The sequence below is a fragment of the Amphimedon queenslandica genome, unplaced genomic scaffold (assembly GCF_000090795.2).
Source record: "Amphimedon queenslandica unplaced genomic scaffold, v1.1 AMPQUscaffold_13490, whole genome shotgun sequence".
Taxonomy (NCBI): domain Eukaryota; kingdom Metazoa; phylum Porifera; class Demospongiae; order Haplosclerida; family Niphatidae; genus Amphimedon; species Amphimedon queenslandica.
The window spans coordinates 399,862-425,811 of NW_003546274.1; the positions used below are offsets into that span (position 1 = coordinate 399,862).

The 25,950-nt window shown below is 36.5% G+C and overlaps 5 protein-coding genes across 8 annotated transcripts in view; 3 read left to right on the plus strand and 2 right to left on the minus strand.

The window, feature by feature from the left end:
* The window catches only part of LOC100641162 (putative ferric-chelate reductase 1 homolog), a 3,846-nt gene extending 2,716 nt beyond the window's left edge, over positions 1-1,130 (plus strand). For all 3 annotated transcript variants that reach the window (XM_019993715.1, XM_019993717.1, XM_019993716.1), the window contains exons 11-16: positions 64-114; positions 165-208; positions 281-339; positions 412-561; positions 718-854; positions 912-1,130. In XM_019993715.1, coding sequence (XP_019849274.1) covers positions 64-114; positions 165-208; positions 281-339; positions 412-561; positions 718-854; positions 912-1,001 — 531 coding nt within the window. In that variant the 3' untranslated portion in view covers positions 1,002-1,130. The remainder of the gene's footprint in view (positions 1-63; positions 115-164; positions 209-280; positions 340-411; positions 562-717; positions 855-911) is intronic.
* Positions 1,131-1,206: 76 nt separating this feature from the next.
* On the plus strand, positions 1,207-8,641 carry LOC100641289 (exportin-6-A-like). Its single transcript, XM_019993714.1, has 21 exons — positions 1,207-1,401; positions 1,448-1,560; positions 1,927-2,136; positions 2,833-3,395; positions 3,606-3,854; positions 3,923-4,028; positions 4,099-4,191; positions 4,238-4,310; positions 4,910-5,069; positions 5,126-5,218; positions 5,341-5,713; positions 5,776-5,890; positions 5,955-6,110; positions 6,185-6,299; positions 6,352-6,411; positions 6,457-6,568; positions 6,616-6,683; positions 6,750-6,831; positions 7,327-7,425; positions 7,550-7,780; positions 8,346-8,641. The coding sequence occupies exons 1-21, from the start codon at positions 1,317-1,319 to the stop codon at positions 8,451-8,453; spliced, it is 3,264 nt and encodes a 1,087-aa protein (XP_019849273.1). The 5' UTR covers positions 1,207-1,316; the 3' UTR covers positions 8,454-8,641.
* A 108-nt stretch (positions 8,642-8,749) lies between these two features.
* On the plus strand, positions 8,750-16,746 carry LOC109580485 (uncharacterized). 2 transcript variants are annotated; one of them, XM_019993718.1, is made up of 15 exons: positions 8,750-8,872; positions 8,920-9,444; positions 9,490-9,657; positions 9,708-10,133; positions 11,774-12,291; positions 12,424-12,492; positions 13,178-13,222; positions 13,467-13,597; positions 14,306-14,519; positions 14,671-14,738; positions 15,247-15,400; positions 15,648-15,746; positions 15,906-16,019; positions 16,113-16,198; positions 16,382-16,746. In XM_019993718.1, exons 1-15 carry the CDS (start codon positions 8,821-8,823, stop codon positions 16,599-16,601), a joined length of 2,889 nt encoding a protein of 962 aa, XP_019849277.1. In that variant the 5' UTR covers positions 8,750-8,820; the 3' UTR covers positions 16,602-16,746. The 2 variants fall into 2 exon arrangements, with proteins under 2 accessions (XP_019849277.1, XP_019849278.1); XM_019993719.1 differs by having other exon boundaries at positions 8,752-8,872; positions 9,903-10,133.
* LOC109580486 (tyrosine-protein kinase SPK-1-like) lies at positions 16,708-19,923 on the minus strand. The gene is made up of 11 exons (XM_019993720.1): positions 19,605-19,923; positions 19,095-19,531; positions 18,925-19,011; positions 18,736-18,872; positions 18,270-18,483; positions 18,141-18,208; positions 17,646-17,799; positions 17,490-17,582; positions 17,322-17,435; positions 17,179-17,264; positions 16,708-17,125 (listed from the first exon to the last, which is right to left on the minus strand). Exons 1-11 carry the CDS (start codon positions 19,831-19,833, stop codon positions 16,831-16,833), a joined length of 1,914 nt encoding a protein of 637 aa, XP_019849279.1. The 5' UTR covers positions 19,834-19,923; the 3' UTR covers positions 16,708-16,830.
* A 1,155-nt stretch (positions 19,924-21,078) lies between these two features.
* The window catches only part of LOC109580461 (proline-rich receptor-like protein kinase PERK8), a 5,311-nt gene continuing 439 nt past the window's right edge, over positions 21,079-25,950 (minus strand). Inside the window, exons 2-18 of the mRNA XM_019993649.1 lie at positions 25,583-25,894; positions 24,791-25,280; positions 24,705-24,749; positions 24,590-24,646; positions 24,481-24,546; positions 24,365-24,418; positions 23,825-24,314; positions 23,505-23,735; positions 23,329-23,388; positions 23,151-23,275; positions 22,281-22,497; positions 22,161-22,228; positions 21,946-22,105; positions 21,786-21,878; positions 21,613-21,726; positions 21,478-21,563; positions 21,079-21,396 (exon numbers count right to left, since the gene is read on the minus strand). Coding sequence (XP_019849208.1) covers positions 21,210-21,396; positions 21,478-21,563; positions 21,613-21,726; positions 21,786-21,878; positions 21,946-22,105; positions 22,161-22,228; positions 22,281-22,497; positions 23,151-23,275; positions 23,329-23,388; positions 23,505-23,735; positions 23,825-24,314; positions 24,365-24,418; positions 24,481-24,546; positions 24,590-24,646; positions 24,705-24,749; positions 24,791-25,280; positions 25,583-25,894 — 2,855 coding nt within the window. The 3' untranslated portion in view covers positions 21,079-21,209. The remainder of the gene's footprint in view (positions 21,397-21,477; positions 21,564-21,612; positions 21,727-21,785; positions 21,879-21,945; positions 22,106-22,160; positions 22,229-22,280; positions 22,498-23,150; positions 23,276-23,328; positions 23,389-23,504; positions 23,736-23,824; positions 24,315-24,364; positions 24,419-24,480; positions 24,547-24,589; positions 24,647-24,704; positions 24,750-24,790; positions 25,281-25,582; positions 25,895-25,950) is intronic.

Sequence of the window (25,950 nt, forward strand, 5' to 3'; positions counted from 1 at the left end):
TCTACTCGTTGATTATTTATTATAATCATGAAGTTGTTATTATTGATATCATTGTTGTTTTAGGGACCTCACCAGTTGATTGGTATCATTGCTATTGGATTCTCTGTCATCCAGGTAACAATAACAAGATTTGTATGAACTTATTAAATATTAAAACCTTATAGGCTTTTATAGCTGTCTTTAGACCTCACGCTGGCAAATCTCTCAAGTTAGTACTTGTATCATTTCTTATTTTTTAAAGTCCTCTCTCTCTCTCTCTTGCCTTCTTGTATACTAATAGGAGAAAGCTTTTTACTTTCTTTCACAGACTAAATGCAGTTACTATTCTACTGCTAGGAAGTAAGTGGCATTTATTATTTCTGAGTTACAAAATATCATTATTGTATTTTGCATCATCCCTTTACTCTGTAGCTATTGCCTTATTCTGGGGCACATGGTATATACATAAGGAGCACAAGATGGCTCTGCTGTGGATGTACTCGTTGCTTTCTACTGCTCTCCTTCTCTTTTTATTGATTGTTCTCTTTTTGGAATTGAGACAGTACAGATCAAAATGCACAGGTAGAGTACATACAGATTACACTAAAATTTAATCAGGAAATCATAAATAACGTTTGTTCACGGAAGCCATGTCTCTCTTTATTTTCCTATTTGTTTGTTCATAGAAGCTACGTGTATGTCTTTTTAATTTCTTCTCTCTCTCTCTCTCTCTCCCAGTTATTAATCCTCCAGTCAAGTATCGTAAATTAGATCACCCATCCTCAGATACTGAGGACGAGGACGAGATATTTGTAAAAGAGAATCCTCAGGAATCTTCTAAGAAACATTACGCCTCACCTTATTTCAAAGAAAAGGTACCAGCTGTTCGCTTGCTTTATCATCATTTTATACATATTTATATGTATTTGTAGGTTATTTTCTTGCTGTATCTTCTACAAAGCTTCACACTAACAGGACTTCTCTCGGCATTCATATTTTACAGGACGTCAGAAGAAAACTAGTCACACTCTCTCACACACAGTCTTGTGTAATTCTCATTCCCAATGGCATATGTACTATTCACGCTTTATACATGCAATCAAATTTTATTCATATTAGCAATGACAATAAAAATACAATGGAACACAATACAACGAAACTGCTTCACAACATTTAGAAAAATTTGGCCCGAAATTAAAATTTAATCAAAAGGGGCTGGGCTTACTATTTTTAACTCTTTGTGCTCTCGCGCGTGTTGGAATGGTGGCTGGCCTCGGGAGGATGCGCTGAACACTGACATCATCTCTTCAACTTTCACTATCTCTCTCTCTCGTTTAATGGAGTCGACTCTTAGGGAGTTAGATGGTCTACTAACGAGGCACTTTTCTCCACACTGCACGAATGAAGAAAGACTGGAAATCAGTATATATTAACTGACATGTAAACCAATGTTTTATCCTGTCTTTAGATAAAATCCTTGATGTCTTTAGCTGTCAGGAAGATGTCTGGAGATATTGCGTATTCTTTCTACAAAACTCTAGCAATGACTACGTACTGATGTATGCACTACATGTCATAGAGGTGAGACAGTGTCATTCCATTTATATAATGCCTTTTAGATTTATACAAAAATTTGGGTCACAAAAAGAAGACAGCATCAGAAGAGATATGGCACACTTTTCTAGTTTTAGATTAGTCTTGGGACTAAGGATTTGTCTTTAAAATGTAGTCACACCTCTTCCGCACTGCTGTCTTTTTTATGTGATCAAAAATTTGTAAAGTTAGCATCAGAAGAAGCATGACACACTTTCCTAGTTTTAGATTAGTGTTGAGATTATGGTTTAGTTTTTTAAATTTAGCCACACCCCTGCCGTCTTTTTTATGTGATTCAAAATTTTACTATGTGACTTCTCTTTCTGTCTCTCTCCCCCTTTCTTTTTTCCTTAGAATTTCATCACTCATAGGTGGGACGTGTTAGACTCTTCATGCAAGTTAGAGCTTCGCCAGTTCCTGACCCAGTTTTTAATAAGAACTTCGTCGTCAGGAGGGGGAGGAGTCTCATCCTTCATACGTAATAAACTGATACATGTGATAGTATTGATTGGTCGTAAAGATTGGCCTCACAATTATCCCGACTTCCTTGATCATGCAATACAAGTAAGTAAATGAATCAAATAATGTGCTTTAGCTAGGGGCATTCGTTAGTGACTAATCAATATGTAATGATGATAGTAATGATGATACCAGCAGGTTTCCCTGCATGCACCCATGTGGCTTCTCATCAGTAGATTGTCAAGTTGCTCAAAAATTGGGTCAAAAAGACCTGTATTTTTATAGCATAGGGTATTTTGACAAAAATTGCAAGGAGAGAGTTCTTCATTTTTATAATTTTTTCTGATGCATATACATGTTCTTATCTTGCATAGAAACTTTGAGGTGATTCCGATCAAAGTTGGATTTTTTATGAATTTTTTAAAGTTGCTCAAAAATTAGGCCAATGACCAAAGGCTATAGCCTTTGGTCAAATTTTGCCAAAAATGGCTAGGAGAGAATTCTCCATTTTTATAATTTTTTCTGATACATATACATGTCCTTATGTTGTGTACCAAGTTTGAGCTGATTCCAATCAAATTTGGGTTTTTTATAATTTTTTAGAAGTTGCTCAAAAATTGGACCAATGACCAAAGGCTATTGTAGCCTTGGGTCTTTGGCCAAATTTTGCCAAAAATGGCTAGGAGAGAATTCTCTAATTTTTTGTCTGATATGCATGTACTTACATGTATGTTGTGTATCAAGTTTGTCTTTCTTTACTTCTCTCTCCTCCTCTTAAACCTTTCTTCCTCTTCTTAATAGTTTACTAAACAAGAAGGCACACTCCTTATTGGTTTACTCTTCCTCACTACAATATCACAAGAACTAGCCACTCCCAAGTCCTCTCTCCTTCTCTCCTCGCGTCGAGATGAGCTCCTCTCTCTAATGTCTCAGCACGCTCCACTACTGCTACACACACTCGTTGATATATTAAATTCTGCTCTTGAACCTCATCCACAGAATCTTTCTGTAGTAGGTGGTGGCTCACTGCAACTTCCAGTGGAGGTCTGTGAGCAAGCGTTCCGTTGCCTAGGGCACATGTTCACATGGGTTCCTCTTTCTTCTCTCATCACTCCGGCCATTATTGAAGTCATTTTCCAGTATGCTTATCTTGGCTGTCATAGTGACCCAGAGCAAGACGACTGTGGTAGTGTTCTTGGTTCTTTAGCAATGGACTGTGTAAATGAGCTGCTCATCAAGAACTGTGTCCCGAGGGATTTTGAGTCTTTCCTTATGAAGTTCTTTGATCAGTCTTTTTCTCTATTACACAGACTCACTAGTGAGGAGGGAGGAAAGAAAAAAGACTTCTCAAGGCTTGACGACAGGTACATGTTGTACGTGTACTGTACATGTATGAATTTAAAAAATCGCAATACATGTACACAAGTATAACTAGTGCTTTCTTGAGTATGTACTTATCAACCGTCATTAAGGCAATTTGTTTGTTATGGTCTAATGAATCCAGTGTGCATGTAAATAGTCATAAAATGAGTTGTTTTTTTTTAAATGTGGTATTATTAGTATTTTTGTTCTAGGTACATATCAAAATGTGGTGATTTATTTTACTGGTTTGTGTCCTCTCATCTCAAGAGAGTCGAGTTCAATCCAAACTTCCCTGTCCTTGAGTTCCTCTCTTTGTTTCACACTTACACCTTCAAGCAGCCAGAGATTGACTCCTTCTGTGTCTGCCTGGACACCTGGGGCACCTTCCTTGATCACCTGATACTCATGGCTGAAGATAATGGGGCAGACATTGCGACACACACTTCAAAACATTATGAGAGGTACAAGAAAATAGTAATGAAATAAACAACAACAAAAATAACATCCTAATTATTAATTTTCTTCTCAGATACAAGAGTGTGTTGCTATCGATGGCTGACAGTGTCTTGAAGAAGATCCAGTTGCATCACAACATGGACGAGTTGCAAGAAATTGACGACGATACAATAAATGACGTTAGCCATGGGATATCTTGACACTCTCACGTGACTTGTAGTTTGATATCAATTCTAATGTTCTCCATAGGATGAAACAGAGTGGCAGAGCTTCTTACGAAAGTCCCTGGAATTTGTCGGTAAAGTTGCTCAACTTTTTCCAATGGAGACATTCGAGATGATAGTGAGTGTTGAGTGAGTATTTGTGAGTTTTGTTGTTTGTGCCGTAGGTTCCTCTACTGGATCAGTATTCACAGGTGTATCTGAGTCTCTCGCAACTTATTGTTGAAGGACCTAGAAAAGGTATTCCTTTTTTACATGTATATTATTTTTTTTGATGTACATGTAAGTTGCTCCAAAATTGGGCCAAATTCCCTGTGCTATTATAGTATAGGGTCATTGGCCAAATTTTGCCAAAAATGACTGGGAGAGAATTCTCCATTTTTATAATTTTTTATGGTGCATATGGATCTTCTTATGCTGTGTGAAAAGTTTGAGTTAATTCCGATCAAAATTGGATTTTTTACGAATTTTTAAAGTTACTTCGAAATTGGACCAAATTCCCTGTACTATAGTACAGGGTCATTGGCCAAATTTGAGTTAATTTCAATCAAAATTGGATTTTTTACGAATTTTAAAAGTTGCTCCAAAATTGGACCAAATTCCCTGTACTATAGTACAGGGTTCTTGGCCAAATTTTGCCAAATTTGACTAGGAGAGAATCCTACATTTTTACAATTTTTTCTGATACATATACATGTTCTCATGTTGTGTAGCAAGTTTGAGCTGATTCTGCTCAGGTTTAGATTTTTTATGAATTTTAAAAGTTGTTTCCAAATTTGCTAATGTCCACATTTCTAATTAATCTTGATATACATATATCTATTTAATGCCCATTTTAGAGCATGTTTTGGCGGTATCAGAAGGTGTCCAGTTAGGTTCTTTACATGCGACACTAAAGGACCTCACTTCAGTACTGCAGGCTCTAGGAAGGATTGCCGAGCATTTCTCTTGTGACCGATTCAATGAGAGGCTACCAAAAGCCCAACAGATTGTTAATCAGTGAGTTTGTTGTCTCAGTATAACTCTGTACGCTTTCAGGATATTCTCGTTTTTAGGTTTATACTTATAGCTCAGTTTAGTTCAGAGCATCTTCTTTTTAACCTCGAGTCTCCTGCTCCTCTTATTCTCGAACACGACTTCATCGAACTGTAAGCTAAATCTACACTTTTAAATTGATGTTTGATTGATTGATGTTTTAGTTAAAACATCTTGTTTTGTTTTATTCAATATAAATTTTTTATAATTAAACTTCTGGTCTTCTTTCTTGTAGACATGCTCAGTCCTTGGGTACCCTTCAAGCCTACCAGCACTGGCTATCCAAGTATTATTTAGCTTCTCTTAGAGGAGAGCAGAGACAAGATGTCTTCCAGTACATACTATCAGCCTGCATCAGTATCATAGTCAGCGTCATATCCCACGAGATACCAGAGAAGATAACAATGGCCGCCTGTAGACTCCTCATGTCTCTCTCGTTCACCATTAGACCTCATTTCCTGTCTCAGCTGCCTCAGCTACAGGAGCTAATGGTGTGCTTGTCTGTCGGAAGGTTTCAGCGATTACCTTTCAAAGTTAATGTTATGCTACACGAGGCACTGGTTGGTATGTTAATACTGCCTTGGCCTAATGTCAGCGATGGAGAACAAGTAAGGGAAGAGATAGTTCAGCTTGTTTGTACTAATGGATCCTTTCTCCTTTTTTTCCATAGAATTGGGACGCTAGATATCAAGAATTGTGTAAGATTATAACTGGACTGACTCTCAACTTTAATAGATACATCAGCTCACCTGGTTTTAGACAGGATCAATCACTTATTCAAGAAGGTTATACATTTATAATCTTTTTATTATTTTATTTATTTATGTATTTATTTATTTATTCATTTAGCTAAGCATGAGATCAAACAGACACTGTCCCTACTTCAGGAGGTCATTGTGTCTGTTAGTTACGAGAGGAAGAGATCAAAGGATATTCTGTACAAGAGCATTGAATCTTTAATGGAGAACATCATCAGCTTATTTGATGTGTACATCAATGAATCAGGTGAGAGAGAGGGGGGGGGAGAGGGATAATAGTATAACATTATACATTTTAATTTGATTTGTGATTCCTTTTAGATATTCTTGAAGTGTTGATGAATTTCTTTTATACATTATTTCACGGTCTCTTGTCACAAGTTGGTCCTTCACTTACTGAAAGAGTCACTCAAACTTTCATGTCATTACTCACCAAGTAAGTGGGTGTGGCTGTTATAGTCAGTAACTCCACCCACATTTTAATTTAGGCAGCATCTGGAGCAGTCGCTATTACAAGAGAACAGCATTGGGAATAAAGTTGTAGAAAAGTTAGTAACTTTTGAGTTTATGATAAATTATGTTTGTGTTTTTAGGTTTTTAAACGTGTTGAGATTATTGGTACAGAATTATTCCATCAGTGAGAAAGCTTTTCTTCCGAATATTATTAATTTTGCATTGAAACAAGTTTATCCAATCGTTGTTAATGTAAGTTATGCTAATAAAAATAAATTTTTAATGTTGTTCTTTATTAGAGAGAGTTACCTGAAGTCAAATATTCACTATACGAGCTTTTATACCAACTTTTACTTAATAACTGGAGGTTAATTAACTATTGATTAATAACTATTTTATCATACTTATTATTTTTTTATTTTACAATTAATAGATATTTCTTTCCTTCTGTTACCAAGAAAACAGTGTCGGGGGAATTTGTCCAACACGAAGATGATTTTATGGCAATAATGGAGGTATGTCTCTGTTGTCACTGATGTCTGTCTATCCTCTCAGAGTGTGTCTGAGCATAAGTGTGTGTGTGTGTGTGTGTGTGTGTGTGTGTGTGTGTGTGTGTGTGTGTGTGTGTGTGTATACACGTAGCTATGGTATGTGTGTGTCGGTGTTTACATGTATGTCTATCACTCCATCTACAATGTATCCTCTTCCTCTCTCAATGTCTATTTGTCACTGAAGGTTATTTTTTATATTTACTACTGTACATGTATGGCAATTGTACCTAATTACATGTATGTACTACATGTATGTACATCTTAACTTACATAGCATGTACTGTACATGTATTATTATTCTTTATATTGTTATGTTATTGTTCTATGTCACTGAAGGTTATTTTTTATATTTACTATTGCACATGTATGGCAATTTTGCCTGATTATGTTCAGTGTACATCTTAACTCTATAGCATGTACTGTACATCGTTATATGTACTTATATTTTTTTTATTGTAGTCATTTGCTCACTCATTCCTTCAGTCTGATATTAATATATTCAGGCATAATCTCGACTCGCTGAGGAGTTTGAATAAGTCTCATAAACTCTACTCCAAAGTAATTGACAAGAGCATTAATTGTTTTCAGTAGTATGATCCCTTTCATTTTCTTTGATGTCTCTCTCCATCTTTTCCCTCTCCCCTCTCTCCCCCTCTCTCTCTCCCCCCTCTCTCTCCCCTAGCATTGTTTTATTTCCAAGATGCGTGAGCCACTTCTTCATCTCTTCCTACAAGTCCTCACTCAGCAGTCACACGACCTCCTCCAAGAGGAACTGGTTCATTGTGTGTATGGCATAGCAGAGGAGAACTTTATATACTTCCATATGGACTTCCTCTCTAAGTTTCTTGGCAATATAGACGGTCTTCAACAAGAACAGCAGTTGAGATTAGTAGAGGGATATAACGTAGTACAGGTGAGGGACCACTGTCCTTTAGAATCATGTAACAGCCCTTTGCTTATAACAGTACTACAATATATTGTATTTCTATTATTTATAAGGGCATTCATCAAGTGTTTGGTTGTATGTTATTCTTATAGTATGAATGGTGGTTGTATTTTAACGCCATAAAGGGTCTTACTCTACATCAACATTAAATATCAAATAAAGCTAATTCAATACATTGCTTGTTTATTTTGCATTGATTTAGTGTGAGTAGGTGTTTGTGCTTTGCCAGACATGTACATGCAGTTTGAATGCGTGTGTGACTATATCCATGGTTTTCTGACAGTCCTTTCTATCTATGGCATTAATAATAATTACTAATCAATGGTCCATGCTGCCAACATGGATGTTTGTCTGTCACTCTCCCATATGTGTGGTTGCTGATTTGACTTGTTATTGTGTTTTGGATGATTATATAAGGGAAAAATTTTCCATATGAGTGCTCATTGGTCATTCCCATGCACTTGGTGTTTACTTATTGTTGGTATAAACATTATTATTATTGTTGTTATTGTTGTTTTATTGTTTTAATTAGGATCAGCCTTCGTTCTCTCGTAGTTTGCTTCAGTTTACAAATGATCTTCGCTATTATTTATCAATTAATAATTCAAATCAATCGATCCATCAATCATCACTTAAATGAAAGAAATGAACCTTCTCTCTCTCTCTTTCTCTCTCTCTCTCTCTTTCTCTCTCTCTCTCTTCTCTCTCCTTTCTCTCTTTCTCTCTCTCTCCCTCTAATCATTACTGGGTTTCTATGATAGATTTATGTGTATTTATATTATTATTAATTATTATTATAACAATTGTTGTATATATCATATCAGTTTACACTTTTATGGGAAGAGGAGGTGGAGTAGGATTATTAATAGGAGGAGGTGCAGTGCACTACTAAATAAATAAAATGTAATTTTGTTTGTTGTCATTAATGTATGAGTTCCTGTGGGCTCCCGTGGCTATTGATATCAAGCTCCTACTGGTAGTACAGCTCTCAGTTGATTGTGTCTATCATGAGGACTAGTCCTGTTCTGTGGTTCTCTCTATTCTTTCTATTAGGGAACGGTAAGTCATAATAATGTCCTGACTGGTGTTATTAATTCTTATTTCAGACCCTTTTGGTGCTGTGGCTATTGACTGCTCTCGTTCTCTTCCTTCTCCAACTAATAATGGTGGTGGATCATTCACTGGTGGAGTACAATTACTCATTCCTTCATGGACCTTCTCTTGTCCTGGATTTATTGATGATTGGTTTGCTCATGTCACTGGTGATACATCAGTTACTGTTGGGAGTGGAATTGAGTTTCAAGTATTAAAACCAGATCCTGTTAAGAGTAATGCTTACAATCTTATATATGGCAATATGTATGGAGATGATATAGCTGGTGGCTTAAGTGCTGATGGCAGCAGAATAAGATTTGATGTAAATATTGGGTATCTTCTTCCAGTACGTCCAGGCTATATAGTAGGAGTATACATTGATCCAAATGCAGTTAATCAGTTAAGTCTGATATATGACAACACAGCAGAAGATATTGATATTTATTATTGGGAGAATCTAACAGGACGAATGTGTGATCTTTCTTTATGTGATGCCAAAGTGACAAGAGGAAGCCCATTAATTGGTTGGACATTCAGTGAGTGTACATTATGTATTTTAATATTGATTAGTTACTTTTTAGGAAATGTTACCAGTGATAATGCTCTATCAACTCAAGAGAATACAATACAAGCACTTAGAATGAATTTACAATATTGTAATGAAACTGAAGCATTGTCATGTGTTCCACCTTCAGAATCAGTAGAACCAACAATGTCTTCTACTCTCATGCCACCATCATTATCATCAGGTACTAGTTTAATGCCTCCATTACTTTATATTAATCGTCATATCTATTAGTCTTCCCTTCTCTTTTAATGTCTACTACTCCATCCTCTACACTCACAACTTCATCTCTTCTTCTCTCTTTTGATTTGTCTTCATTTGCTACTCCTCCTCCTCCTTCCTCCATCTCAATATCACTCGAAACTCATCCCTCCTCTCCTTACTCTTCTCCCTCCCTCACTCCCCTGTCTCCCTCTTCTTCTCATTCAGTGACATCTTCAGCTACTCCTTCCTCCTCTTCAACTGATGGCAGTGGAAGTGGAAATGGTGGTGGTGGTATATTTGAAGATCTCTCGATTCAAGTTGTTGCAGTTCTTGGTGTAATAGTGATCCTACTGTTACTGGTCATCATACTCTCACTCATAATATGTATATGCTGTCTCTGTAGAAGCAAGACCGGTATTGAGGTATCCGGCTCAGTTGAAAACCCTGGATATGATGGTAAGTATGAGCTGAGGGCCCTACCAGTTGTTTAAGGAACATTAACAGTAACTCTTCATTATTGTAGCATAGCTTTAATGTATTGTAGTATAGATTTTAGTACACATAAGTGAGTGTTATTTTTTAATACACAAGTCAATAGTTAGTGTATTATTAATCTTGATAGTGGTATGTAGAGTTCCATAATGTCATTTTTAGTATTATCATTGTATCATTATTAAATCAGACAGTGTTCCTATTCAAGTCATAGACTAATGAGTGATAGTAAATGAATGATAGTAAATACCACTGGAGCACTGGTACTTGTTATTATTGTTATTACTGTGACGTGTGTGTAACTGTGTATTATAAATCAGTTAATGTTTAAAGCTTATTGGATTACACTGATACAAATGATACACATAATACCACACATTATCTAACAGTCTAGAAGTAATGTGTAGTAGCTTTCAATCACAAACACACACACATATTGCATGTATAGAAATAGACTGAAACTGTAGTACAGTGATTCCTTTGATAAACATTTAAGATAGCCTATATATGTGAATTGAAATAGATATTACATACATGTATATAATCAGAGCTTCAATCACAATTAATATACATGTAAAGCATTGCTTATATGCATCTACTGTTGCAGTGTTTGAATTGATTGTCCCAATGTATATTTGTAATTTGTATAAAAAGTAAACTGATGTGATCCCTTATACAAACTAACCTTTTACTGAATGTACACACATGTGTTGTGTGACTGGCCCTTTACAAAGAAGCTTTAATTGATAACAGCTATTTTAAGAATAATCAAATAATCAACACAGTATAAAGGCCATTGGTATATTGTATGGCTGCTGGGGCAGTGTTAAGGACAGAATGGGCACTGTAAGTGTTTATGCTTTGACTGGACGGACTCTAATCTCCAGACAGGATAAACTAATTTCTGGGTCACAGTTTGTACACTTTGTTGTGTTGCTCTTTATTAATGTCATACCGTCCACCATTTTTGTATTGAGATGTAATAGAAGACGCATAGGTCGACAGTAAAGTATGTAATGAAGAGCCCTTTATATGATTAGGGAGGGAAAGATTTGTATAAGGATGCTGTATTTGTACAGGAAACTAGAGGAGTACATCGTCAAGTACATAATATACATCTGTGTAATAACAAGCATGAATGTTGCTTTTTGATTCAAACAGTCAAAACTTTATACATAGATACACATACACTAAATGCTCTCATACACTCAATGCATGTATTCAATACTCTGTATGTTATCTCCTGTTTTGAATTATGTGTCTCCCTCTGATGTGATAGTTGACTATATCACAGTTCAAAGTTTGTCTAGGATCACCAGAAGAATTCCTTATATGTCTACTACCTACAGTGGTCTCTAATGGAGTTACTCCTCCAGTTATAGGATAGCAACCATGGTCACTACTGGGGTATTGAGTGACAGGTGGCTGGTGGTTATGCTATTGGGAATTGAATGTATATAGTAGTAGTAACACTATTAATGTTTTTACTCTCCTAGCAATCACTAGACTAAATCATTGTTAAATGTCTAGTACAATTGTGATCCCATTTGTCTTTTAAATTCTTGAGTATGTCACTCTCTCTCTCCCTCTCTCTCTCTCTCTAGACCCTGGTACCATATCAACCATATCAAAGTCACATTTATTGAGCTCTTCCCCTCAAACCTCACTCCCCAGCATCCCTGTTGCTATGACGACCCACCACACCTACATAGAGGAATCCTTGAGAGACTCAAACATTGTCGATACTCGTTTCACATCAGCCGGAGCTCAGGACTTGAAAAACTTGAGAGGAGGAGAGAAGAACGGGGGCATACCCACCAATCCACTACCAATTGGTAATGGAGGATTCATTAATAATGACTATGATGATCCAGAGCCTTCTCAGTCCATTGTATCCCCTCAAAGTCAAAATGGGCTAAGTCATTATTACTCGACACCTAATGCTGGAGGAGATGTTGATCCCATTTCACCTCCAGTTGGCCCTTATTATTCCCTGCCCCCAGCTGAGGCTGTCCCTAATATCATTGAGATATATGATACACCTGATTGTGACAGTGTGGTCCCTTCTAGCAATGATCCTGAAGTAACGGACAACTATGACAAAATAATAATTAAAGATAAAGTAAGAAAAGAACAATGTTGCCATAATATTGTGCCATTGATTGTACTCTTGATTGTACTCTATGCATTTTAGATGTATGTAATATTGTAATTCTCTCCATGTTCATTACTTGCATTTATTCTTTTATTTCAGAGTCCTCCTGGTGAGCCAGCCCCTTCAAACAATGGTGATCCTACCATTTATAATTATGTACCAACCTTAGTGAGTATCAGTCACTCAATTCTAATATTGCAACATACACTGTCTATGGGGATATGCATATCAGGGTTTCCCACAGGATTTTGGTATAGTGCTTAGCACCTTGCCAGTACAATTTTAATTATAATTTTTCTGATGCATATGCATTTTCTTGTGTTAGCAAGTTGCTCAAAATTTGGACAAAGCTCCTGTACTGTAGTACACCAAATTTTACCAAAATTGAAAAAGAAAGGCTTCTCTATTATTATATTTTTATCTGATGCATATACATGTACTTATGTTGCATAGAAAGTTTGAGTTGATTCTGATTAAGTTTGGATTTTTAATGAATTTTTAAAGTTACTCCAAAATTGGATCAAAGTCCCTGTACTATAGTACAGGCCCTTCAGCCAAATTTTGTTGAAAATGGCTAGATGAGACGTTTTCATTTTTATAATTTTTTCTGATACATATACATGTACTTATGTTGCATAGAAAGTTTGAGCTGATTCTGATCAAGTTTGGATTTTTTACAAATTTTTAAAGTTGCTCCAAAAGCCATGTACTACTACTATAATGTAATGCTTACTTTGTGGGTAGCCCTCATACACAGACTCCATTCTTCCCAGCCTACACACATTCCAAGATACACTCACACTTTGTCTTGTCTCTTTATTCTTTTTTCTTTTTTCTTTGTTTGTACCTTTAGGAGCAACGGACTACTCTCCTCAACTGGCGTTATGAAATACCAGCTGTAAGCTACTGATATAAATACAACCACTATCAATATAAGACTATATACATCACATTACCTTGATTATTGGCTCATGTTTGCCCTTAAGGCTACATCACATCTGCTTCGGATTATTTATTCAAAAAATAAACATGACCTGTTTGTTTTACTACTATTGATGTGTGGTCTTTCACTTGTTTGGATCTTATTGTTTTCATTTCTTTCCTCTCCCATTCTCTCTTTCTCTCCCTGTATCTCCCCTTAGGATCAAGAGTATGACAAGTTAAATTTCTTTGTACAGACTAAAGTGTTTTGGAAGCCTGCAGCAACCACAACTGGCCTCTATGAGCAACTGGCATCAAACAAATATAGGGAAATAAACAGAAAGGAGATAGCGTGAGTCTGCCAAGTGGAGTGATTACATTGTTGTCTAGTGTACTAGCCAACCTTTAATCTTTTGTTGCCCTCTTGTAAGAGTTCAGTTTGTCATTGAAGGCTCTATATGCTTAGGAAGCATAATATGTATCAATCACACCTTTCATATGAATGTGTATTACATGTATTATTATTATTATTATTATAAGTTTAATGGTGTAATTTTATATGTGAACTGTGCTGTGTACTATTAGAGTCACTGGGTAATGTATATACATATAGTGTCACTCACTGAGAGTGTCTGTATCCAATAAGCTTTGATGTCAGAGTGTGTACATGTACATTTACAGTGTATTTGATGTCATTATACTACAGTGCATACATGTATGCATTCTTTTGTACATGGACAGTTTCCTTTGCCAATTAGCTCTCTTTCTCTTGAGACACATGGTATCAGTTTACATTGTGACCAAGGGAAATATGTGTTTCTTTGAAATTTAATTGTATTAGTGATCACACTATAGTACTCCTGTAGTGAGTACGACCTACTACGTTACATTTGTGTGCCTATCTGTGTGTAGCTATTGTAGTGTTACTATTGTGTATTTTTGTGTGTGAGAGAGCTATTCTAACTGCCTCTCCCTTTCTCTCCCCCTTGTCTCCCCTTTTCTTTTTACATTACTAATTATTTCTTGCTTCACTAAGCACTGTTGTCTCTCCCTCTTGTAGTATCAGTAGCACATTAGGTGAGGGTCAGTTTGGCTATGTCAGTAAAGGCTTGTGGACTCACGCCAATGAAAGACATGACGTGGCTGTCAAGATGTTAAAACCTGATGCCACGGATCAAGATCGTGTGAAGCTTTTACAAGAAGCAGCCATTATGGGGCAGTTCACTCATAAGAACATTGTCAAGCTTCACGGGGTAGTCACTGTTGGAGAACCAGTGAGTTATTGTATTGAACTGTGACTGCTTCTGCTTTGTTGTATTGCATTGTGCAATTATTAAAGTGTTTTCTTTGTATTCTGTTGATGTTCTTGTGAATTACATTCTCTCACTGCCACTCCTGTGTTTATTAACACTTATTCTTAATAAGGTAATGATGCTACTGGAGTTCATGCCAAGGGGAGAGTTGAGAGCTTATCTGAGGAGCATCAAATCAAAGTAAGACTAGAAAGAGAGAGGATTAATTCAATTAAAACGTGACCTATTGCCCTAAGTGTCATTCTAATGAAATGAGTGTATTATTATGAGAGGCTTATATTGAGTTGAACCCAGTCTATATGGAGCTTCTCGTTCATCTTGTACAGTTTTAGTTCTGATGTAGCGTAAATTAATTAATTACGTACTTTATAGCAAATTAACGGATCAAATTTGTCTACCGATTTCATTAGATTGGTAGTAAACTATCCATCGACTCGCCTTGGAACCACAACAAATAAAAGCAATGATCACTTGTTATCAAATTATTCTCTGTAATATAAGGAGTTGGAATGTTTGATTGTAATTATGTACTTCCCACAGAAAACAGAAGCTTTATTAAATAATCATGCCTTCTACTCTTATGTATTCCTTCCTTTCTGCTACCATTATCTCCAAGTACTTCTGTCCCTACGTCCTATTTTGTCCTATACTTTAAACCCTTTACTATAGCATTAATGTGTTTTTGTAGACTTTCGGCAAGCAACATCACAAACATGCCAAAACTCCTCCTGAGGTTTTGTAGGGACATTTCCTCTGGGATGGCCTATCTTTCCCAGAAGTCGTTTGTACATCGTGATCTTGCTGCCAGGAATGTCCTCCTCGCCTCTGACCTAACATGCAAGGTATGTCGTGTGCCTTCTGATTCACAAGCATACTCTCATTCACATGTATACATACATCTTATATATCATCATCATTTTAATTATTAATTGTTGTTACTATTGCTATGTCATACATTAGATAATAGTCTACGGCCAGAGTTAACTTATTATTAATCTTTTTAAATATGTTTTTTAAGATGCAAGTAGAAAATTTGAGACTCATTTTAAAAATTTGTGATGAAATTTCCCAATTTTTGTATTTATTTAGATTGGTGATTTTGGCATGGCAAGAGATCTGATGGAGGATGAAAGCAATTATTATAAATCGAGTGGAGGAATAATCCCATTGAAATGGACTGCACCTGAAGTAAGTATTTAATTGAATTAAATCACAAATATAATTATCAATAATAATAATAATGATATTATGATTATTATTGTTATTATTATTAATTTGTTATTATTATTATTATTATTATTATTATTATTGTTATTATTAATTTGTTATTATTATCATGATTATTAGGCTTTAAATTTTAAGAAGTATACGTCAGCAAGTGACGTGTGGAGCTATGGTATGGTCTTATATGAGATATGGAGTCTCGGGCATAAACCATTCAATGATCTCTCGAACCCAATCGTAAGTATTGTGCTATTTTTAGTAACATACCCCAATCTGAAAACACTGTACTATTAATAGTAAACTTTTACCCTCTCTCCCTCTTTCATAAAGGTAATTGCACTAGTGAACAGTAAACACTGTCAGGCTCCCCCTCCTGGTTGCTCCAGACGTGTCTATCAACTGATGGTCAATTGCTGGTAAGGAGAGAGAGAGTGGGAGACTGAGTGGGTGAGAATAGTTCTAAAATTGGAGCATGTGGTTAGACACGTCATTTGATTGTTAAATGAGGCAATGGTGTCTGCACTAATTTGCTTAAGGTTTAAAAAACATATTTTTATATTTAATTTTCTTTCAAAACATATATTTTATTTACTTTCTAGGAATCCCGAGCATACCCTTCGTCCTAAGTTTGAGAGCATCAGTGAGTACCTCAAAGACTCTGATGAGTCTCTACTCCAGTGGAGCAGGGAGGACCTGTCTGCTGGTAAGGACGTCAGTCGACTAGGAGCTCCTCTTGAAGTATCAACTGATCTTTATGTTGACCTCCAAAGGACTTACCAGGCTGCAATGCTGGAGCAGTCAAATAAAAACTTCGCATAAAAATATCTATACTTACACCCATCCTTGCTTTCTTTCTTTCTCTTTCTTGCCATTTTCTCTCTCTCTCTCTCATATCATGTAGCACTAGCAAATTCGTACATATGTATTTTTATAAATGTCACTGTTTCTATTAATTATAACTTTATATGATGATATTAATAATAACAACAAAAAAATACAAAAAACAATTCACGATAAGAACAGTCAATAATTGTTAGCTTTACATCTATTAAAGAGAAGAGTGTTTTCTAGTGACTTTTAAATGAGAAATAGTTCTATTCCGTCCATGCTTTACGTTGATGCTCCTTGCCTTTGTAAAGACTCCTAGTCCTTCCTCTCCTTCCTGGTAGAGGAGCTGTAGGTCCCTGTATAATCCTTGTGCCTCATCCAATGAAGATCCAAGGGCATGAACAAGAGGAGAGACAGAAAGATCTGCCTCAGACCACTGTAGTAGGAGTGACTCGGATTGATTTAAATAGTACTGGATTTTAGAGAAATTTGGTCTTTTAGAGTGCTCTGGATTCCTATCCAAGTGCAAAAGTCATTCATCAGTGATTAGTGTATCAGTCTGACTTACCAGCAGTCGACCATTAGTAAGTAAATGGCTCTAGGTAGCCCAGTGCATGGCGGATGGCAGAGTCCAACAGCAGCTTGACAAATCATCTGCAAGCAAAATTTATCATCAAATAATTTTCATCATTATCATTCGCTTTTTATTACCTCTTCCATTGGTATATCAGGGAATGGTTTCTTTCCCAGACTCCATATCTCATAAAGCAGTATACCATAGCTCCACACATCACTGTCTGTAGAATACTTCTTATACAGCAGAGCCTGTGTTTGTTAATGAATCCATAAAGTCATTGGATCCACAGTATTGTTACTTACTTCAGGTGCAGTCCATTTGACTGGAATTTTACCACCTTTTGAATTGTAATAGTCTTCGTCAAGCAAATTTCTTGCCATACCAAAATCAGCAATCTAAAAATAAATAATATAAATAATAATAATATGTTCATTCTTTCTTCCTTTTATTTCTCTTACTTTACAAGTGAGGTCTTCACTGAGCAGTATGTTCCTTGCAGCCAAGTCTCTGTGTATGAATCTCTTTCTTGATAAGTGTTCCATACCCGAGGCAATCTCGCGTGCAAATTTGACGAAAAGTCTCTGCAAGGGGTCCTGTTCACGTGGATCGGGTCTGAGAAATAAAGAAATATTTTGTCATGCTTTTCCATCTATGGGAGGTTGTTTTTCATATAATGAACCACAGAACTCTTTATTGGCCTGTTGAGGCTATTATGTATCCAAATGTAATAAACTAAGTGAATAATGATGAACACACAAACACATGCCGAGAGGGTATTATGAGGACAAACAGAAAAATTAAATTGTTGAGTCTCTTTTGTTAGGATGTGCATGTACATATAAAGCTCCATTGTGAGCATGTGCCTGCTTCTAATAGTATGTATCTCATTATGACATAGGATTTGTGGTCATGTAAAGTCTAAATAAGGTATAATAAATCTAGCTCTTTCTTACGATGGGTGAAGCTTGCTAAGGTACGAGAGAAGATCACCTCTTGATAAGAACTCTAACACTATCATAGTCTATAGGGGAAGAGGAAATTTAATTAAGTACATTAATATAATAGTATGATCTTTATCTCACGGGCTCTCCTAGCGTGACAACTCCATGAAGACGGACAATGTTAGGGTGACAAAACTGGCCCATGATGGCTGCCTCTTGGAGGAACTTGACTTTATCGAATGTCTTAGAGCCTGGCTTAAGCATCTTTATGGCTACCGTCACAGCTCTCTCATGAGCGAGCCACTCTCCTTGGAAGACTTTTGCAAAGTTACCAGACCCGATTTGACTGTTTATCCTAATAGAAAGTGGGGGTTAAAGAAAAGGGATACTCAATTAACATTGCTATGTGTCACACCCTTTACTATAGCTTTTCTATGGCCATAGACCAATAAAAGAATGGCCATAATAGGATGATATAATTACCGCTACAACTACAAACTTTCTGTAACTATCCTATTGGTATAAACACTTATTATGTTCAATTATACTAGTCAGGTAAGACTGCCAAAAGGGAAGCCACCTTGCCTATACTCCTACCCACACCTACCTCATTTGTTCTTTGGAAATTTCTCTGTATTTCCTAATTGAGAGCTGAGTGTATAGGCCACTAGTGGTCGAAGAGGGAAGCCAGAAGTTCTCAGTCTGTTCAAAGAATTGGAGCTTATTGTACGTGTGTCTTGATTTCTGTAATAAAGAAGCAATAAAAACATTTCATAAGTATCAGTATAATGCTCACCGCTATGTGCTCGCACATACTCGTCTTTCTTTCCTGTTCCGTGGGGACTATGCTTCCCTCTTCAAAGAAATCGCTATAAACTGCAATCTATCATAAAAACAACGGATAAAAATGTGTCATAAATATGAATAAAATAAAATGTGTTGTTTGTACATTCACATCAAGCTTACTTGAAGCTGAGAGTATGGTCTGTCTATTATTGGACTCTTTTTGTTTTCAAGCTCTTTTTGCTCCTTATAAAGTTCAGAGTTATCAACTTCATGCACAATTGCCGAAGCTGTGCTTCCTCTCTCGCTGCTAGTGGTGCTTGTGGGGGTGACATTTGGTGTGACATTGACGTAATATCTGCCATTATCTCCTTTTGAATTGATGACTAGTGTAGGAAGAGGAATGGACTCATTCTGTTTGACCTGAGTTACAGGAGGAGATGAGGAGGATGGAGATGAGCCATTTTGGTTTTTTGATTTCCGAGTAAAACTATGACGAGATAAAGTAAATCTGCCTCCAGATTGCCTCGAGAGAGTGTCTCCCTGTGAACTGTAGATGCTGAAACGATTCACGATCTTCTGAGAAAACCTCGTAAATACATTGTCTCTAGTCATGGTCACTGCATAAAAACAAAAATGAAAAAAATGAAATAGCTCAGTAGATTACAGCACTATTATTATTATTACACTTACAGTGATGATAATTTTCATTTTCAATATCAGGTCCCCTTAGATGCACTACCCTTTCCCTTTTCTTCTTCAGGAGTATGAAGAGGACAACAAAAGCCACAATTATCAGTACAAGGCAAACAAGTAGAGCAACAATGGCTGGGATTGGATTGAGTCTGTATGATGATGAGGGGTAGTCTTCAGTTGAGTTTTGAGAAGGAGAGGGTGAGGGTGAGAATAATGACGAGCTCATGATTGATCAATGGACTTCTCTCAGCTGTGGGCTCCGAGAATGAATGGGCTCTCCACTGGTAAACATGCATAGTATAGAGCTACAACTCAGCCCACCCATTATTGTCCTGCCCAGGCCCTGTAAGGATTCTACTAATTTTTGTGACCTAATAATGTTTCTATAGACAATAGTAAACTCTGAATGGTTCACCAACAACAAACGAACACACAGACAATAGTCTAACTGTAAATCATAAATATGATACTAGATTGGTGTTGATTAAATATTAAATAGACCCAGGGGCTATCAATACTGAAACATAGTCTATCTAAATTTATTTTTGAAACAGAACTTGCAAAATTAATTGTTGTTAGTTATTAAATGCAAAATCCCATAAATGATTACATTAGTCTAGTTCTAACTACCAGGCATTGGAATGATTGGAATGGCTATGTTTGTAATGTCCACCTGTTTTTTCACTCATGCCAACTTTGAAAAGTCCCTTAATTGTTATAACCACTCTCAAAGAGCATATAAATAATTTCTAGGTTGCTATTTACCACAAATTACCACCAGAAATTGCAATTAATTTGAATCAACCTACTTTAGCGGTCAAATTACCGCCATCGCGCGGCAAGCGGGGAAAATTAGCGCAATTTTTGGAAGTTTTGATACAGTATCTATGTTTTGATCTTATTTGGCGAAGACTACTAAGACTGCTTAGACAGGTGTTATACTGGAGCTGCCATTTGTCTCTCTTCTCTCTCTTTAAACAGTCAAAAAATGTTTTGAAAGCTGTCTGAAAGATTAAAAGGTTCTGTTCAATTGTTCATATTAAATGTACTACTACATGTAAATATACTGACCCCATTATAATGTGAACCATTGACATTTGACCATTAATCCATTATTAATTATTGGGCAAAGCTTTTAAGTGTGAGTTACAATTACGTAAAAACAATGCGTTTTTAATTGCATGGACATTTTAACTTTTTTGACATTGGGTTTGTCTGTAATAAGAATGAGTATTGCTCGTATGTACACGTATGTCCACAGATGTCAGGGCGTGGCAAGGGGCTGAGCACCTTTCTTAAGAAACATGAACTTGTATGCATGTAGGTAGCTATGTGTGCATGCATGACTGAAAAGCATGCCTGTGGTTAATTTTTATGATGTTGGACAAATTTTACCAATTTGTCATTCCTTGTCACAAGTGGTGCCTGACTACACAGTGCGATACGTTACATAGTGTTACGTTGGACAGTGTTACGGATAATTATTTCAGTATTGTTAAATTTAGTTAAACACGAAGAGAATAAATATAAAGTGGATTGAAAAAAAAAACAAAAAAATATGTAGTAATTGTTACAACTATGACAACACATGGTTTGTTTTTCTCATATTATTGAACTTGATGAAGTTGTGTAACTATTTTGAAGATCACTATGAAGATGTCTCCACTCTTCCATATCATTCCCGAGTCTTCCTACGTCCTCTCCTTCATTGGGTAAAAATGCTTCATCGGGCTGAGCTAGATACTCGACTATATCACTGAATGATGGCCTATCGGGTCCCACTGGATTCCTATACAATGACAAAATTATAACATTTCTTCATTTGCTTAGTATTTGTGATGCATGATGTAGTGGTATTATTTTTTCTTACCAGCATCTAACCATGAGTCTGTATATCCCCCTAGTACAACCAGGAGGTGGAGGCTGACAAAACCCATTACGAATCAATTCAAGAACCTTTAAGAGGAAGCATAAAACTCTTAGCACCTGTGACCATAATTAATACCTCGTGATTCTTGTAGTTGTAAAATGGTTTGTGTCCAACACTCCATATCTCGTACAGTAGCATCCCATAGCTCCATACATCACTGGCTGATGTGTATCTTCTATAATCAACAGCCTATGAAGCAAAAGCATGCCATTAATTACCATTATTTATTATTATTTATTTGTATTCACCTCTGGTGCTGTCCATTTCAGTGGTATTGTAGTGCCTCTTGCTTCATAGCAGTCATCTTTTGCTAAGTCTCTTGCCATTCCAAAATCACCAATCTATAAGAAATAATCCATGATACAATGTACAATGCTTTTATATATCATTTTAAAATGATCCCCTTACTTTACAAGTGAAGTTATTTGTTAGGAAAATGTTCCTGGCTGCCAGGTCGCGATGAACAAATGATTTTTGTGAGAGGTAGTCCATCCCACTGGCAATGCTACGGGCAAACATTACAAACTGTCTGATGAGTTTCTCTTGATTAATATTCTCATCAATAATACTGAGAGAGAGAGAGTGAGAATATAACCGTGTGTGTGTGTAGATTAACGACATACTTCTTTTTCTGATATTTGAGATAGCTTTTTAAATCTCCATTATTCATCAGCTCTAGTACAATCATAAGCTACAGAGAAAAAAATAATACTAATCATTATCGGAGAAGAGAAGAGTCATACCGGCTTTCCTAATGTCACTACTCCATGAAGTTGGACTATGTTTGGATGCATGAACTGCCCAGTGATACATGCTTCCTGAAGAAACTTGACCTCTTCTTCATATGGTGCATTAGGCTTGAGTGTCTTCACTGCAACGTAGAGTTTACCTCCTTTCATATTCCATGTGCCCTTGTAGACATTAGCAAAGTGGCCAGTACCGAGACAATCACCAGTAATGCTATGAGAGAAGAAAGATATAAATAAAACTTAAGATTAAATTAAGGTATTCATTAAGGTCATCAGTTTTGCCTTGTTTTGGTTTCCCTTGGGCTTTTTTAATAAAGAATTTTTTCCTAGCCTTTTAGAGCAACTTTAAATAATTCGCAAAAAAATCCAATTTTGATCGGAATTAGTTCAAACTTTCTACGCAACATAAGTACATGTACATGCATCAGAAAAAAATATAAAAAAGGAGAAATCTCACCTTTTCATTTTGGCAAAATTTTGCCAAAGTCGCTGTACTATAGTACAGGGACTTTGGCCCAATTTTTGAACAACTTAAAAAATTTATAAAAAATTCAATTTTGATTGAAATCAGCTCAGACTTTTTATGCAACACAAAAACATGTATATACACATCAAAAAAATTATAAAAGTAAGGAACTCTCTCCTTTTTATTTTTGGCAAAATTTGGCCAAAGTTTCTGAACAGGGACTTTAGTCTGATTTTTGAGCAACTTTAAAATTCATGAAAAATCCAATTTTGACCAAAACAGCTCAAACTTGTGACACAACATCACAATATGTATATGCATCAAAAAGTTTAACAATTTTTCCAACAATTTTTTCAAGACCTAAAGCCACAAAATTTATGATTTGTAAAGGGACTTACCCAATTTGACCTCTAATAATTTCTCTATATTTTTGATTTGAGAGAGTATTGTACAGCTCTGAAGTAGACGAGGGAGGAGTATTAAATTCTTTGTTGGCTGCCGACATGCGTCCAGCACCTTCAAACTACAAGAAAAAATTATAGTGACATACATTTATACAAAAATATTTCTTGTTACCCTCTCCAATTTAGAATATATTTCAAATTCTGGACTATCCTCCCACAGCTGTCTGGCAGACTAAAAGGAATGCATAACTGACATTATTAATCATTATTAACACAGTAAGTTTATTGATGAAAGAGAAGCACTCACTCCACTATCATATCATTATAATATATTGACAGTTGACTTACTGAATCAGGCACACAGAGTGGCTCATCAGTATGGAATAATTGATCCTTTGAAGGTGAGCCATCACTGATAGTCTCCGTAGGTGATATCAACTCGACTAATGTACTGGTTGTACTGATTAACATCTTCCTTGATGGGACAGGCCCAGTAGAAACAGGAGGAGGAGCTTCTAAAGGAACTGGCTGGCCTGATAAAACCTGTCCGGTATTTGGTTCTTTATTCTTACTAGCAACCTATAAAATATTAGGTAAACAATGATAAAAATGTGCATTGTATTTATGCTAATAGCTGGTGACTAATATTGCGTTATTTGTTTTGATACCTCTGGTGGCGTGAGATTAAGTCCTCTTCTATCCAGTGGTGCCGATAATTTCCTATCCTTTGTATCAATGGTGGCAAATTTCTTACGAGGTTTCTTTGGTGAAGTGGTTGAGGGTTCCAAGTAAGGTGAGGGCATTCCGTCCACCTGGTTCTTCTTGTCGAAGGTTGGGGAGAATTCGCCTGTCACTGTCAGGACGTCGTGAGAAAGTGATTTCTCTAAGTTTCTCTGCGTAATCCTTTTCAGTTTAGTAGTTGGAGACGGCTCCATGTAAGGAGAAGGCTCGCCTCCTGTTTTTCCAAAGCTTTTCTTTCCTTCTTGGGCTGTTCTTGGTGAAGTTCTAGTAGCTTGAGACTGGCTTGATAGAGCTGTTGTACTGAACGACTTGTCTCTCTTAATCTGGAGCAATCTCTCATTAGGAGTAAGAGGAAGTGGTCCCAGAGTTAGTGACATTGAGTTCTCTTTGTTCTGCATTTTTGGTGATGGAGGCAAACTAAAGGAAAAAGAATGAAGCACTTAGAGCAGAGAATGCTGAATACTGACCCATTACTGCCTGGAAATTTTGCTGGATGTGATATTTTTCTTTTTGCTTCTCCCCTACAGCAATACATTATGTCACAATACATTATGTCACATATGTACTGATTGCTGCTCCTTACTTTAACTGCATCAGTTTTTGAGGCTTGGCAGGTTGAGAGCTTTTACGTACTTTCGCCGAAGATACTCTATAGCATTGTAAATTTATCATATCTAACAATATCAGGGTACCTTGGTGTATTCAACTGTTGCTGTGAGGCAGTTTTGCGAGTTGTGGCAGATGAAACTCTACATGAAAGAAGTATGTAAACATATCTACTACAATGAGTTTGCTTTACATTCTTACCGTGGGAAACGTGAAGGCTGTGATATCTTCCTCATCTCCTCTAATCTATTAGAGAATTATTATATTAATATTTCATCATTTCTTACCTTGGGGGAGGGAGTGGTGGTGGATTCCTTGATATGTTGTTCACAGAGCTTGTTGCTTCCAAATAAGGAAATGCGTCACTTACTCCAGCAACATCTAAGGCAGGCATGCTTACTAGTGTTTCCAGTTTTGGTTTTCTGTTCATATGATGTCCAATCGGCCCACTGACAGTTGCACTCCTTCCTCTCGTTGCTTCTTCTGGTGATGTATTGACCAGTGCTGCATAAGGCTGAATGGTTGAGGGAGAGGGTGAGCCAATCGTGAAGTATTTGAAGTTGCTTGGTAGGGGAGTGAGTAGGTCTGAAGTTTCGTGTTCCTCGTCGTTTATTATGACTGCTTCCAAGCGTCTCCCTTTACCTTTCTCTTCAGCTCCTTCAGCCTCTTCATTTTCTATTCTTTCCATTTTGTCTGTTTCATCTTCATTTGTTCTATTGTCTCTCGTTTTCATTGGAAATGCATACTCTGAGCCATTGTCTGCATTATAGTGATACACTGTAAAAAAGAGACATAGGCTTATGAAACCACATCACAAGCTGTTTACAAATATTTTTTCAAGCAATGCTTACTACCATTTATTTACTGCATATGATATTGCAACATTATATTCTTACAATTATATTTTTAACGTAAACAAACAGCAGGCTGGCACCAAACAGACATGCTTGAACAGCAATAAACTTGTGCATGTGTCCAAATATGCATGTGAATAACAGATGGTTAATTGGGTCTGAAGTTATTAGCTCATTCCAGTGAAAGTCAAAATGATACTAATGTTTGTGTTTTTGTATACTTGCCTTTCTCTGTTTTTCTTTTCAGCATATTTTTACCATACTTGAGCCCCAAGCAGGCAATAACTAGCAAAACAATGAGTACAAGCAGAAGGATTGTCCCTCCCACTGGCACTCCCACCAGTATGGACAGAGGGAGTCCTTTCTGAGATGTCCCCCCCTCTGGTGTTACAGACGGAGTGGGGGTGGATGATGTAGATATGAGGGCAAGAGATGTGGGCATCATATTTATTGAACTTGTTTCAGATTCACACATTAAAAACTGAGGTGTATCTCTGCAACCTGGTGGCTGCTGGTTTAAAGGTGTTGAAAGAGCCTCTATAACAAAAAAAATACACATCAACATATCAATGAACAGTATTTTACTCTCTCAC

Excerpts from the sequence above, each read along its gene's own strand:
- LOC109580485 (XM_019993718.1), top strand. The coding sequence starts at position 8,821 with ATGAGGACTAGTCCTGTTCTGTGGTTCTCTCTATTCTTTCTATTAGGG. Across the intron at positions 9,445-9,489 it reads ATTAATTGGTTGGACATTCA|GAAATGTTACCAGTGATAAT; the intron begins GTGAGTGTACAT and ends GTTACTTTTTAG. Across the intron at positions 9,658-9,707 it reads GCCACCATCATTATCATCAG|TCTTCCCTTCTCTTTTAATG; the intron begins GTACTAGTTTAA and ends CATATCTATTAG.
- LOC100641289 (XM_019993714.1), top strand. The coding sequence starts at position 1,317 with ATGGAGTCGACTCTTAGGGAGTTAGATGGTCTACTAACGAGGCACTTT. Across the intron at positions 2,137-2,832 it reads TCCTTGATCATGCAATACAA|TTTACTAAACAAGAAGGCAC; the intron begins GTAAGTAAATGA and ends TCTTCTTAATAG. Across the intron at positions 3,396-3,605 it reads TTCTCAAGGCTTGACGACAG|GTACATATCAAAATGTGGTG; the intron begins GTACATGTTGTA and ends TTTTTGTTCTAG.
- LOC109580486 (XM_019993720.1), bottom strand. The coding sequence starts at position 19,833 with ATGAGCTCGTCATTATTCTCACCCTCACCCTCTCCTTCTCAAAACTCA. Across the intron at positions 19,532-19,604 it reads AAATGAAAATTATCATCACT|TGACCATGACTAGAGACAAT; the intron begins GTAAGTGTAATA and ends GTTTTTATGCAG. Across the intron at positions 17,583-17,645 it reads GTGAAGACCTCACTTGTAAA|ATTGCTGATTTTGGTATGGC; the intron begins GTAAGAGAAATA and ends ATTTATTTTTAG.